This window comes from Protopterus annectens, chromosome 10.part0 (assembly GCF_019279795.1).
Source record: "Protopterus annectens isolate FY-2018-M chromosome 10.part0, PAN1.0, whole genome shotgun sequence".
NCBI lineage: Eukaryota > Metazoa > Chordata > Ceratodontiformes > Protopteridae > Protopterus > Protopterus annectens.
In genome coordinates, this window is record NC_056744.1 from 1,696,250,673 (window position 1) to 1,696,263,377 (window position 12,705).

Genomic DNA, 12,705 nt, shown 5'->3' on the forward strand with positions numbered 1-12,705 from the left:
AGTGATACCAGTTTAAAGGGGCTAATTGATAACAGACCTTATTTTCAATATAGAAGGAATAAGAACTTGAGTGACATTTTATGTAAGGAGAATAGTCTCTCTGAGAGCAGGCCATTTAAGAGCAGGGCAGGTACACTTCCATGTGCGTGTAAAGCTTGCAGCTTTATCAATAAAGAGGTTAACTTCATACATAGAACCACGGGAAGAATGTTGTTTTTAAGGGTAGAGCCACTTGCAGGACCTCAAATGTGGTCTATTTGGCTGAATGCACAAAATGCCCCAGTTTCTATGTGGGCATGACCACAAATATGTTTAAGGTGAGAATCCTACAACATTTAGGAAGTATAAGGAATAGGGATGACAGCAACGCCTTGTACAGGCATATATGCATACATCCAACACATAGCTTTTCATTTAGAGTGATAGTTAACATTAGAATGAACAATCGGGGGGGGGGGATGTCAGGCTGCAGACTGCCTTGGATGAAACTAAATGGATTATAGACTTAATGGCACACCTACCCCCAGGTTTAAATGATGTTATTCCTTTAAAACCCACACTCCTGAAGAGGCGTGTGTTTCATTGACCTATAAGGTTTTTATTGGTTGTGACTCCTTTTAAAAAGAATGTGCATGCAGTGTTTGTTGTCTGATGAAGGGTGTAACCCGAAAGCGCTAACCTTTTTTCATTTTGTCTGCATTTGGATTACTTCATTTACTTGTTTTAAAGTTTTTATTAAAAGTTTTATTGAGCAGCAGCAGTGTCCTGCCATCTTTTCTTCTGTTTTGCTTATTTTGGATTCGCAGGACTTTGGCAAGGCTAAGTGGATTCATTTTGTTTGAGGTTATGACTCCTGCAGTGATCCACATGAAGAACATAGTACAGTTGTATAACAAACTGACCATAACAGGAAATGTTTGAGAGTGGTTACTGCTGCAGTCCTGGTCAACTCTGTCTTAGGAACTTAGGGCTGAGGTGAGTGCCTGTGTCCTTTCATTCTAAACCTGATCCTTCATTTCATTTTTTTCTTCTGCTTTCTTCCTGGTTGTTCTCCTTAGGAAGTGTAGAACTCTATGGGTCTCAGTTTAATAACTCTGGGAAATTCCTCTGCAACTGTGTGTATAATGACAGATGGTGATCTATGAAGAGGCATGAAATATCCAAAGATTTTATGAACAAATGTGTCACCTTCATGCTAAGTATGCAGGTGTAAGTTTGGTACATAAGATGACATCTGCCTGGCCAAGGTGGAAGGGTGCTCATCTCTCAAATTATGTCTACATATTGGACCTCAGACTTGGAGAGAGTTCCATGTGGCCATGACTACAACAGTGACAACACAGAAATGTCCACTGTGATGTTAAGGTAGTTATGCAATGCTACTTTCTCTGGCTATTCCTCTGAAGTGCCATATACCCTATGAGGTATGTTACTTATTTCCACCCTCAAAAATCCTTTTCCAAAAAGGACATGGCAGTTTCATGTGTTGCTGAATGAAATTTAGCAGTATAAACCTATGCAGATGACAGGGTATCACTTACTAATATATGTTAGACATTGTTGCACTTCATTATAACCAGTTGTTGCACTCCATTTCATTGTGCTCTGCACTTCTATTCTTATTTAATTGTGTATTGCACATTTTACCTGAAAACACTGGAGGGGATAAATGTATCTCCAAACACCATCATACTAGGTGATTACAACTATCCGAATATAGACTGGGATCACTACTCAAGCCCCAACACTCTAGCCCAAAGGTTCCTAGAGTTCATAAACTCAAATGCCATGGAACAACTAGTCACCATCCCCACAAGAGGAGAAAACATACTAGATCTCATCATTACGAACATGGGGGCACAATGTTCAACATTGGAAGTATACCCCTCATTGGTGAGATCAGATCATAAACTAATCTCACTGGAAGTCTACATCCCACCCCCACCCCAGATAAAAAAGACCACCGCGAAGAACTTCTCAAAAGCCGACTTCACACTTCTAAAGACTGGTGTGGTCTCTTTCAAGGCCCCCGAGCCAGCGGAAACCATTACTCAAACCGCTGAATTACTTACAAATGCCTTCTACCAGCACCTCCAGGACTGCATGGATCAGGCAATCCCAAACAAAACAAAGACTCTTTGTACCAAAGGCAAGCGTCCAGTCTGGTGGACCCCAGCCATAAACAAGCTCTACAACAAAAGGAGGAAGCTACTACAAGCTAGAGCAAAATCCTCAAAAGGGAAGACACCCTTGATCATTATAAGTAAAAAACTAAAATCTCTCATAAAATCATCCAAGGCAAATTTTGAGAGAAAAATCGCTAAGGCCTCAAAAGACAATCATAAGGCATTTTTTAGCTATGTTAGAAACCTGGGAGGAAACTCCCAGATATGCTCAGAATTAGTTCAAAATTATGTAAAAATCACTGAACCTACAGACATTGCCAACATACTGGCCGACAGATTCAGTGCAAATTTCTCCCCCCTCCCCCCAAAAGGAGAGATATCTATACCAGAGGATTGTAGCCCTCCAAACATCTCAAATGCTCAGGTGAGAACTGCTCTCTCCAAGGCGAAAAACACAGCATCCATGGGACCAGATGGTGTCCCCGGTTGTGTGCTTCATGAACTCAATGAGGAATTAAACCCGCAGTTAGGGCAGCTGTTTAATCTTAGCCTCACCTCAGGATACGTACCCAAGGAGTGGCGTACGGCAACTGTGGTCCCACTTCACAAAGGCGGTGCCTCCATCGACCTTGGAAATTACTGTCCCATCAGCTTGACAAGCCTGGTCTGCAAAGCTATGGAGAGGATCATAATGGAACTCATAAATAAAGACATAGGGGACTAGCAGACATTGGATCCAACCCAGTTTGGCTTTGTCAAGGGCAGATCGTGCCTCTTAAACTTTGTTGACTTTTTCGAAACAGTCACCAAGGCCATTGATGAGGGCAAGGCAGTCCACACAGCCTACCTCGATCTGGCAAAGGCTTTCGATACAATACCCCACTCGGTTATCATTGAAAAACTCACCAGCTTAAATGTAAACCCATACGTCACAAGATGGGTTGCAAACTGGCTAAGTGACAGAACCCACACGGTCAGAGTTGCTGGCGCCATGTCAGACTCCAAGCCTGTCACAAGTGGTGTCCCACAGGGCTCAGTCCTGGGCCCACTCTTGTTCGGCATCTACTTTTCAGAAGTACAAGCAAACACAGGAGGATTATGGCTGACAAAGTTTGCAGATGACTGTAAACTGGGCACCATAGTCGAAAACACATCGGACACAGATATCCTCCAGAAGGGACTCGTAGAAATGGATAACTGGTGTCAGAGCCATGGCCTAAAGTTAAACGCCAAAAAATGCATAGTCATACCCTTCGGGAAAGACAAGGTCACCCCTAGCTACCATATAGGTGGAAATCAACTAAGCGCAGAAGAGGTTATCAGGGATCTGGGGACCCAGGTTGATAGTAACCTCTCGTTTGACACTCATGTTGCCAAAGTAGTTAGGAAAACCTTCTACATTGCCCATCTGATCATGAAGGGATTCACATCTAGATCAAGGGAGGTCATCGTTCCCCTGTACTCATCACTTATCAGACCAATGATTGAGTACAATGCCCCATTCGGAATGTATCTGACCCGACACCTGCAGCAATTGGAAAGGCCCCAAAAGTTCCTCACCAAAAGGATAAAGGGTCTCAAAAATATGTCTTATGCTGCCCGACTGAAGGAACTCCAGCTCTATTCAGTCACTTACCGTCTGCTCAGAGGTGACCTGTGCCTGACATACAAGGCCATGTCCAACCCTGAATTAATGAACATGCTTCACCTCAAAAAATCTAAATCCATCAGAACTACAAGGGCAATAGACTTAAACCTTAACACGGTTATAAATAGGACGTGCTGGAGGGACAGATTCATCACCCAGAGCCTCCCTATGCTGTGGCACAAAATCCCGGTTCATGTGAGGCAGAGCACCTCGCTGGCTTTGTTCAAGAGAAATCTTGACCAATGGATGGGAGATTGCAGGTATACCCCAGGGATTACCTCAGTGTCACTGCTTGACAGAGGCACAGCAAAATAATGGGCATAGTATCCTTCAAACTAAAGGGGTGGCGAAAGCCACAAAACTCTGGGCTAGGCTTATAAATGCCCTAGGGCAGATAGCCTAGTATGAACCTATGAACTTTGGCAACCCTTGCTAATCCAAAAGGACCAATTTTAGCCAACTAGGGAAGTGCAGAATGTTGCACTTAAATGACAAACTATAAATATGTTTGCCTAAAAAGATTAAACTGTGTTATGGGAGTCCAAATTACAGTACAGCTACAGTAAGACTTTAAATATTAGTAAGAAAAAGTGGAAAGGTATGCCTGTAGTTATGATTGATTGATGGTATGTTATATATTTAAAACTGTTGATTTTTGTAAATTATTTTGTTTTGTACTGTTTTTGTATCTATTAAAGCTATTTGTAGAAGACTATGTTCTCAAAAATGGTCTGAATTGTTTTTGCTCTTTTTATCATCTTAATAACAGCAGAAAATGTTAACTTTAGAAACCAAAAAATAAATCCATAATATTTAAAATGGAAAAACTGCATGTGTGGTGTTTAGTAAAATGAAACCTGATTTCATCATTGTGGTACAGTAACAATGATTAATCTGTTTGTAGGCAATGGGAGCAGAGAATGGAGTATTTGCTGGAGTCAGCAGCAATCACTTGGAGTAGCTATATTACATTATCCTACAGAGAACCTGCAGCACTCTGTTCAAACTCTGAAGGTCTCTGACAAGCATCCTGTTATACCTGTAGCACAGCTTCATCCAGGATACACCTGCAAGATGAACTCTAAATGTAACAGAAGTTCTATAGTACAGCAAAGTTCATTATTGTGCCAGAGAACTCGCAAGGAAAAGAAATCCTGTAAATGTTTTGAATGCAATAAGTGTTTCAGACAAAGATGTAATGTAGTAAAACATGAAAGGATTCACAGGGGGGAGAGACCATATAAATGTCTGGAATGCAATAAGTGTTTCAGAGGAAGAAGTGCTCTAGTATATCATGAAAGGACTCACACAGAGGAGAGACCATATACATGCCCTGAATGCAATAAGTGTTTCAGACAAAGAGATAGTTTAGTAAAACATGAAAGGACTCACACAGGGGAGAGACCATATGCATGCCCTGAATGTAATAAGTGTTTCAGTCAAAGTAGTAATTTAGTAAACCATGAAAGGATTCACACGGGGGAGAGACCATATAAATGTCCAGAATGCAGCAAGGATTTCAGACAATTGAGTAATCTAGTACAGCATAAAATGATTCACACGGGGGAGAGACCATATAAATGTCCAGAATGCAGCAAGGATTTCAGACAATTGAGTAATCTAGTACAGCATAAAATGATTCACACGGGGGAGAGACCATATAAATGTCCTGAATGCAATAAGTGCTTCACACAAAGAAGTGCTCTAGTACATCATGAAAGGATTCACATGGGGTAGAGACCATATAAGTGTCCAGAATGCAGTAAGTGTTTCAGAGGAAAGAGTGCTCTAGTAATTCATGAAAGGACTCCTACGGGGGAGAGACCATATACATGCCCTGAAGCACGTAAGTGTTTCAGACAAAGAAGTGATTTAGTAAAACATGAAAGGACTCGCACTGGGTAAAGACCATATACATGCCCTGAATGTAATATGTTTCAATCAAAGAAGTGATTTAGTACAACATGAAAGGATTCACATGGGGAAGAGACCATATACATGCCCTGAATGTAATAAGTGCTTCAGTCAAAGAAGTGATTGTGTACACCATGAAAGGACTCGCACAGGGGAGAGACCATATAAATCTCTTGTATGCAGTAAGTGTTTCACACACAGAAGTGCTCTAGTACATCATGAAAGGACTCACACGGGGGAGAGACATATAAATGTCCAGAATGCAGCAAGTGTTTCAAACAAGGGAGTCATCTAGTACACCATAAAAGGATTCACATGGAGGAGAGACCATATAAGTTTCCAGAATGAAATAAGTGTTTCAGAGGAAGGAGTGCTCTAGAAAGACACAAAATGACTCTCACACCAGGGAGAGACCATATATATGTCCTGAATGCAATAACCGTTTCAGAGAAATGATGAATCTAGTAATACTTGAAAGGATTCACAAGAGGTCCTAATGGAGAGATGAAAAATCAGCAAACAAAGGAGAGTAGTAGCGCTGAAATTGAATTCATCCTCAAGTCTTGGTGAGTTCCTTCGTGAGGTGAACCCTGTTTTTCACAAAATCCCATCAATGTGACACTGATAAGTATTCATATAGCATATAGCATATATCGTGGACAGAAGTCAAAATGCAGAAAAAGATAGCCGAGTGCACAAGACCCAGGATAAAGAAGTGCCCAATACTGGTAGGCGCATTGGTGCCAGGATTGGAAAAAATTATAGTGTAGAACCCTCAAAATACGCAAACATTCCTACAATGGGGCCGGGCCAGGCCCAGGGGGAGGATGCCCCCCCCCGATGTAGAATGAAGTAGCAGTCCACAAAAAAATCACAAAAATTGATTGGCCAAAGAAGAGCCATAAAGATGATAGAGTGGATTATTGAGAATAAAAAATAAATTATGTATTGTTACTATTACGTGAAACGCCCAGAATTTCCAGACGCAAGATATACAAAATGATTGAGAGAAATTAGAGGAAAGAAAAATACTTCCACAGGGAAAAACTTTCAGAAGCTTCAAATAAAAATTTGTATTCATTAATACAACAGATTTTTGAAAAACAGTATATAGATCAAGAAACTTTTTATTGTTTGGAAAGAGAAGCATCTGAGAAAGTGAGAAAATATAAACAACAAAACCTAGAGATTTTTGAAAAATATAAAAAAGAAATATGGACATGGGAAGGAGAGATATATGATATGGTGCAATATTTATGTGAAGGAGAAAGCCAAGTTAACTAATATAGACAAGGCAGCCCCAAAGATATTTGAAGAGAAATACAGGCAAAGGCATACAGACATGGAACATTTCACAATAAAAAATTAATATCACAAAGATGGAAAGTGAAAAAGATTAGTAAAGCAAAAGTTAAAGAAATATAAGTTGAAGTTGAGTGCCTGCGAAGTGAAGGATTTAATGTAGATGGTCTAACACAGGCTACATCACATCATGGAGCGAGTCCCCAGAATAAGGAAAAGCAATATCATCAGGAGACATCTGAAGAAATATGGACATGGGAAAGAAAAAGATATAATATGGTGTAATATTTACGCAAGGGGGGAAAGTAAAATTAACCAATACAAACAGAACAGCACCAAAGACTTTTGAAGAGAAATACAGGAAAGGAATCCATACATGGAAAACTTTACATACAAAAAATAAGATTAAGAGGAAAAGTAGATAAAGAGATTAGTAATGGAGAAGTAAAAAAAAAATAGAAATTGAGGTTATGGAGCACCTAAAAAGAGGATTCAGTGTAGAAAATCCAATACAGAAAGCACAACAACAGAATAAAGCAATGGATATACAAATTAAGGGGAAATCAATAGAACAAGAAGCAATTGATCAGGTGCCATATCAATATATTTTGGAGCCTTCCACAGGAAACCAGTATAAACATTCACTTGAAGCTAGACAGCAAGGAAAGGAACCGGAAACTGTGATGCAGTTAATGTTGAGGAGTGGTAGACCAGTGAATTTCCATAAGCCAGAGCAGCAGATCACACAGGATGAAATTAACAGAAGGTGCCACAGGAAGATGTTCTAGAACTTTCTATAGAATGCCCGCAGGAAATGGAAAACAAAAGATGTGCCCTCAGTTTGGAAGAAAATTAGCTAAGAGAAGAGTTGCTTGATTTAATGGACATGGAAAGATATAGTAAGATCAATGAGAGAAGTAGACTGCAGAAGGTCCTTAAACCCAAAAAGTAAGACGTCTGATAAAACAAATGAATGCTGTAATCAGGACTGTCTATAGAGATCCATGTGTTATAATAGAAGTAAACAGGATATATTACTGTGCTGCTAAATTAATAACTGATAAAGTTCTACCACAACAACACAGGGCAGTGAGAGAAAGGAAGGGGAGAAGTGTCATTCCTAGAAGATTATAGAAGCGGGAATAGAGCAACAAAAATACTAAGAAAGATAGATGTGATTAAAGCAATGCACAGTATTAGAACAGATCAGGATCTATCATGCACTATCATGAATAACAAACTAAAAATTTCAACACGGCCAGAAAAACTTAGAAGATACACAGATAGATATAAGGGAAAAGTCCAAAATAAGCAATTTAGTGATGACCCAAAAAAGTTTTATGTAGAATTGGGAAACAAGGCAAAGGGAATTGAAAGACCACAAAAAAAAACAAAAAAAAAAAAAAAAATAGATGCATTTTGAAGAAGTATCTATGAAGATCCTGTAGAACACAATAAAGATGCTAAATAGATAAAAGAAGTAAAAGAAAGAATAAGAAGCTTAAAGATACAAGAGATGAAATGGGATGAAGTAGTAGCTAGAGAGATTGAAACAAAGTTAATAAAAGCCCCTAATCGGAAAACACCAGGACCAGATGCAGTACCTAAGTTTTGGTTAAAAGTATTAACATATTTACACGAAGACTTGGCCATGAGTAAGAACTATTTATATGCGCATCACAAACAGACACCAACCTGGCTAACAGCAGGCAAAACAATGCTCCTACTTAAGAATGAACTTGCAAGCTACCCCAAAAATTATAAACCAATAACTTGCCCACCGACGACGTTTTATCTATTCAATATTTCCATGATGGGTATTCAAACTATACATGGGAATAGGTTCATAGGTTCATACTAGGTTATCTGCCCTAGGGCATTTATAAGCCTAGCCAGAATGTGTTTGGCTTTCCCCACCCATTTTAAATTTATTTTGCTATGCCCTTTTTCGAGGTTAGTATACTGTGCCTCTGTCTAACAGTGACACAGAAGTGATACCTGGGGTAAACCTATGATCTCCCATCCACTCATCAAGATTCCTCTTGAAGAGAGTCAATGAGGGACTCTGCCTAACCTGGACTGGGATTTTATTCCAGAGTGAAGGGAGCCTCTGGGTTATGAATCTGTCCCTCCAGCATGCCCTATTTATTTCAGTGCTGAGGTTCAAGTCCCTCAAGCATGTAGCTCGATGGGATTTGGATTTTCTGAGGTGCAGCATGTCCATTAATTCCGGGTTGGACATGGCTTTATACGTCAGGCACAGATTGCCACTGAACAGGCGGTATGCCACTGAGTAGAGCTGGAGTTTCTTTAACCGGGCAGCATATGGCATCTGTTTGAGCCCTTTGATCCTCTTGGTGAGGTACTTTTGGGGTCTTTCCAGTTGCTGCAGGTGTCTGGTAAGGTACATCCCAAAAGGGGCATTATACTCAATTATGGGCCTGATGAGGGATGAGTAAAGAGGCATGATGACCTCCCTTGATCTAGATGTAAATCCCTTCATGATTAGGTGGGCTATATAAAATGTTTTTCTAACCACTTTGGCCACGTGGTTGTCAAATGAGAGATTGCTTTCAACTTGGGTCCCCAGGTCCCTAATTACTTCTTCTGTACTTAATGGATTACCACCTATGTGGTAATTTGTGGGCACTTTGTTTTTGCCAAAGGGAATGACTATACACTTTTTGGCATTTAGCTTGAGGCCATGGCTCTGGCACCAGTTGTCTGTTTCTATGAGGCCCTTTTGTAGGATGCTTGTGTCTGCTGGAGAGTCGATTATGGCACCCAGTTTGCAGTCATCTGCGAACTTGGTCAGCCACAGTTCTTCCATGTTGGCCTGTACCTCCGAGAAATATATACCGAACAAGAGAGGTCCCAGGACTGAGCCTTGTGGGACACCACTTGTAACTGGTTTGGAGTCTGACATGGCTCCAGCAATTCTAACCATGTGGGTTCTGTCCTTGAGCCAGTTTGCAATCCATCTATTAACATAGGGGTTTATATTTAATCTGGTGAGCTTATCTATAATGCCTGAGCGGGGTATTGTATCGAAGGCTTTTGCGAGGTCCAGGTAGGCTGTGTGGACCACCTTACCCTCGTCAATGGCCTTGGTGACTGTTTCAAAGAAATCAACCAGGTTTAAGAGGCAGGATCTGCCCATAAAGCCAAACTGGGTAGGATCCAGTGTCTGTAGGTCCCCAATATCTTTATTTATGAGGTCCATGATGATCCTTTCCATAGCTTTGCAGACCAAGCTAGTCAGGCTTATGGGGTGATAGTTTCCAGGATCCGTTGAGGCACCACCTTTATGGAGAGGGACCACTGTTGCTGTACACCACTCTTTGGGCACATATCCTGTAGTAAGGCTAAGATTGAACAGTAGTTTTATGTTTGGGTTTAGCTCTTCTTGGAGTTCATGTAGGAAGCAGCCTTGGACACCATCTGGTCCCATTGATGCTGTGTTTTTTGCTTTGGAGAGGGCGGCTCTTACCTGAGCATCTGAGATGTCAGGGGGGCAGCACTCTGCTGGGATAGATATTTGACCTTTTGGTGGGGAGGGGGGGGAGAAGTTTGCGCTGAACCTGTCAGCTAGGATGTTGGCAATGTCTGTGGGTTCAGTGTATTTTTTGTCATTTTGGACTAATTCTGTGCATATCTGGGAATTACCACCCAGGTTCCTAACATAACTAAAGAAAGCCTTGTGATTATCCTTAGTGTCCTGTGCAATTTTTCTCTCTTTTTTGCTAATAAAGATCAGTGATGCCTTCCCTTTTTGGGATTTTGCTCTATCATTTAGTAGCTTCCTCCTTCTATTGTATAGTTTGTTTATGGCTGGGGTCCACCAGACAGGACGTCTGCCTTTGGAGGATTGGGTCTTGGTTTTATTTGGAATCGCATGATCCATGCATTCCTGAAGGTGTTCATAGAATGCGTTTATAAAGGATTCTGTGGTCTGGGCCGTATTTTCCACAGGCCCGGGGGCTTTGAAGGATTCCACCTCAGTTTTGAGGAATGTGAAATTTGCTTTAGAGAAGTTTTTCACTGTGGTTTTCTGGGCAGGGGGTGGGATCGGGATGTGAATATCCAGTGAGATTAGTTTATGGTCTGATCTTACCAGTGAGGGATACACTTCTGGTCTGGAGCATAGAGTCTCCATCTTGGTGATGATCAGGTCCAGTATGTTTTCCCCTCTTGTGGGAGTGGTAACAAGTTGTTCCATAGCATTTGAGTTTATAAATTCTTGGAACCTTTGGGCTAGGGTGTTGGAGCTAGAGTAATCCTCTCAGTCTATGTTTGGGTAGTTGAAGTCGCCCAATATAATGGTGTTTGGAGAGACCTTCATATTTTCCAGTGTTCTCAGAAAGGCCGAGTGGGGTTCCTGGGTTGGGGAGGGTGGTCTGTAGCATGCTATAAACTGGAAGGCAGTTTTACCCACTGTTAGTTGCACATGGATAGTCTGTGATGCTTCGTGCTTTGCCACCAACCTGGAGGTGTGGGTATCTTTGATGAATATCGATACTCCCCTCCTTTTGTGGTTCGGTCCAAGTTTTGGGGCCAAAAAGAATGGTATGAGGTATAACCTGGTAGTGCTGGGGTGCTCTCGGGAGCCCTGAACCAGAGTTTCGAGTGCGTGCATCTTGAGGTTTAGACTTCTGGCTTTGAGTAGCATTACTCTTAGTTTCTTATCCCTTGTGATACCTATGGAGGTGGGTTTGTCTTTTGAGCCTTGCCTAAAAAAGGCACTATGGGGATAGCAAGAGCCTTTGCCAGTATCCGAAAGCCCAGAGGTGACAGGTGCAATCGAAGCATCGTGGCTTGTCGAGCATATCATCCCAAGCTGACAGGCATTGGATCCCCTTTGAATGACACCAGTACTTAAGCCGCAGGTTATTAAACAGCTGCAGGTTATTAAAACTTTTTCAGATTATATTAGAATGCCATTTGGTCTTTATAAATGTGCAAAAGCAACCTTTAAAGCAGGAAAACAGTAACACTAGGAAAACGTCAGTTTGGGACAAGAATGTGATATAAAAGAACGTGAGCAAGATGGAGTGTATAAATACTTGGGAATTGCTGAAAGATCGGCAATAAAACATGAACAAATGTGTATAAAACTTAGGAGTACTTTAGAAGACTTAAATTAATCTTGAAAGCTGCATTGATGTCCAGGAACAAAAGCAAAGCTATAAACAATTTTCTCTGCCTGTCCTAACTTACAGTTTTGGAGTGATTGATTGGCCCCAAAACATGCAGGATAGATTAGATATTAAAACAAGAAGGATGCTTCATGCTCACCAGATGATTTATAAAAATCACTGTATATCAAGATTATATAGTCCCTGCTCTGAAGGAGGGATGGGCCTCCTTGAAATTGATTACATGTACAGATCTGCAATCATGGGACTTCACAAATATCTGCTGACTTCCCAAGACCCAAACGTAGTAAAAGTTTTGAAATGTGGAGAATAAATCTAAGATGACTTCCCTGCTTAACTTAGCAGAAGCATACCGTCATCAAGCAGGAATGGAAATCAAACCAGAAGTAGATAAAAATCAGGCAGCAACTGAATGTGCCAAAAAACAAAAGAAAGAATATAAGGTGAAGGATCAGATGAAAAGGCAAGAAATGTGGAAAATGCACAAATATAGTTGCAAGTATAGAAAACTTCTGGAAGAACCTCACATTGATCAGGAATGAATGCAGGAATGGTTAAG

At 40.9% G+C, this 12,705-nt stretch overlaps 1 protein-coding gene across 1 annotated transcript; it reads left to right on the forward strand.

Annotated features, from left to right (window-relative positions):
- The first annotated feature begins 4,625 nt into the window (after window positions 1-4,625).
- On the forward strand, window positions 4,626-6,364 carry LOC122813921 (zinc finger protein 154-like). The gene has a single exon (XM_044086466.1). The coding sequence runs from the start codon at window positions 4,660-4,662 to the stop codon at window positions 5,509-5,511; it is 852 nt and encodes a 283-aa protein (XP_043942401.1). The 5' UTR covers window positions 4,626-4,659; the 3' UTR covers window positions 5,512-6,364.
- Window positions 6,365-12,705: the final 6,341 nt, after the last annotated feature.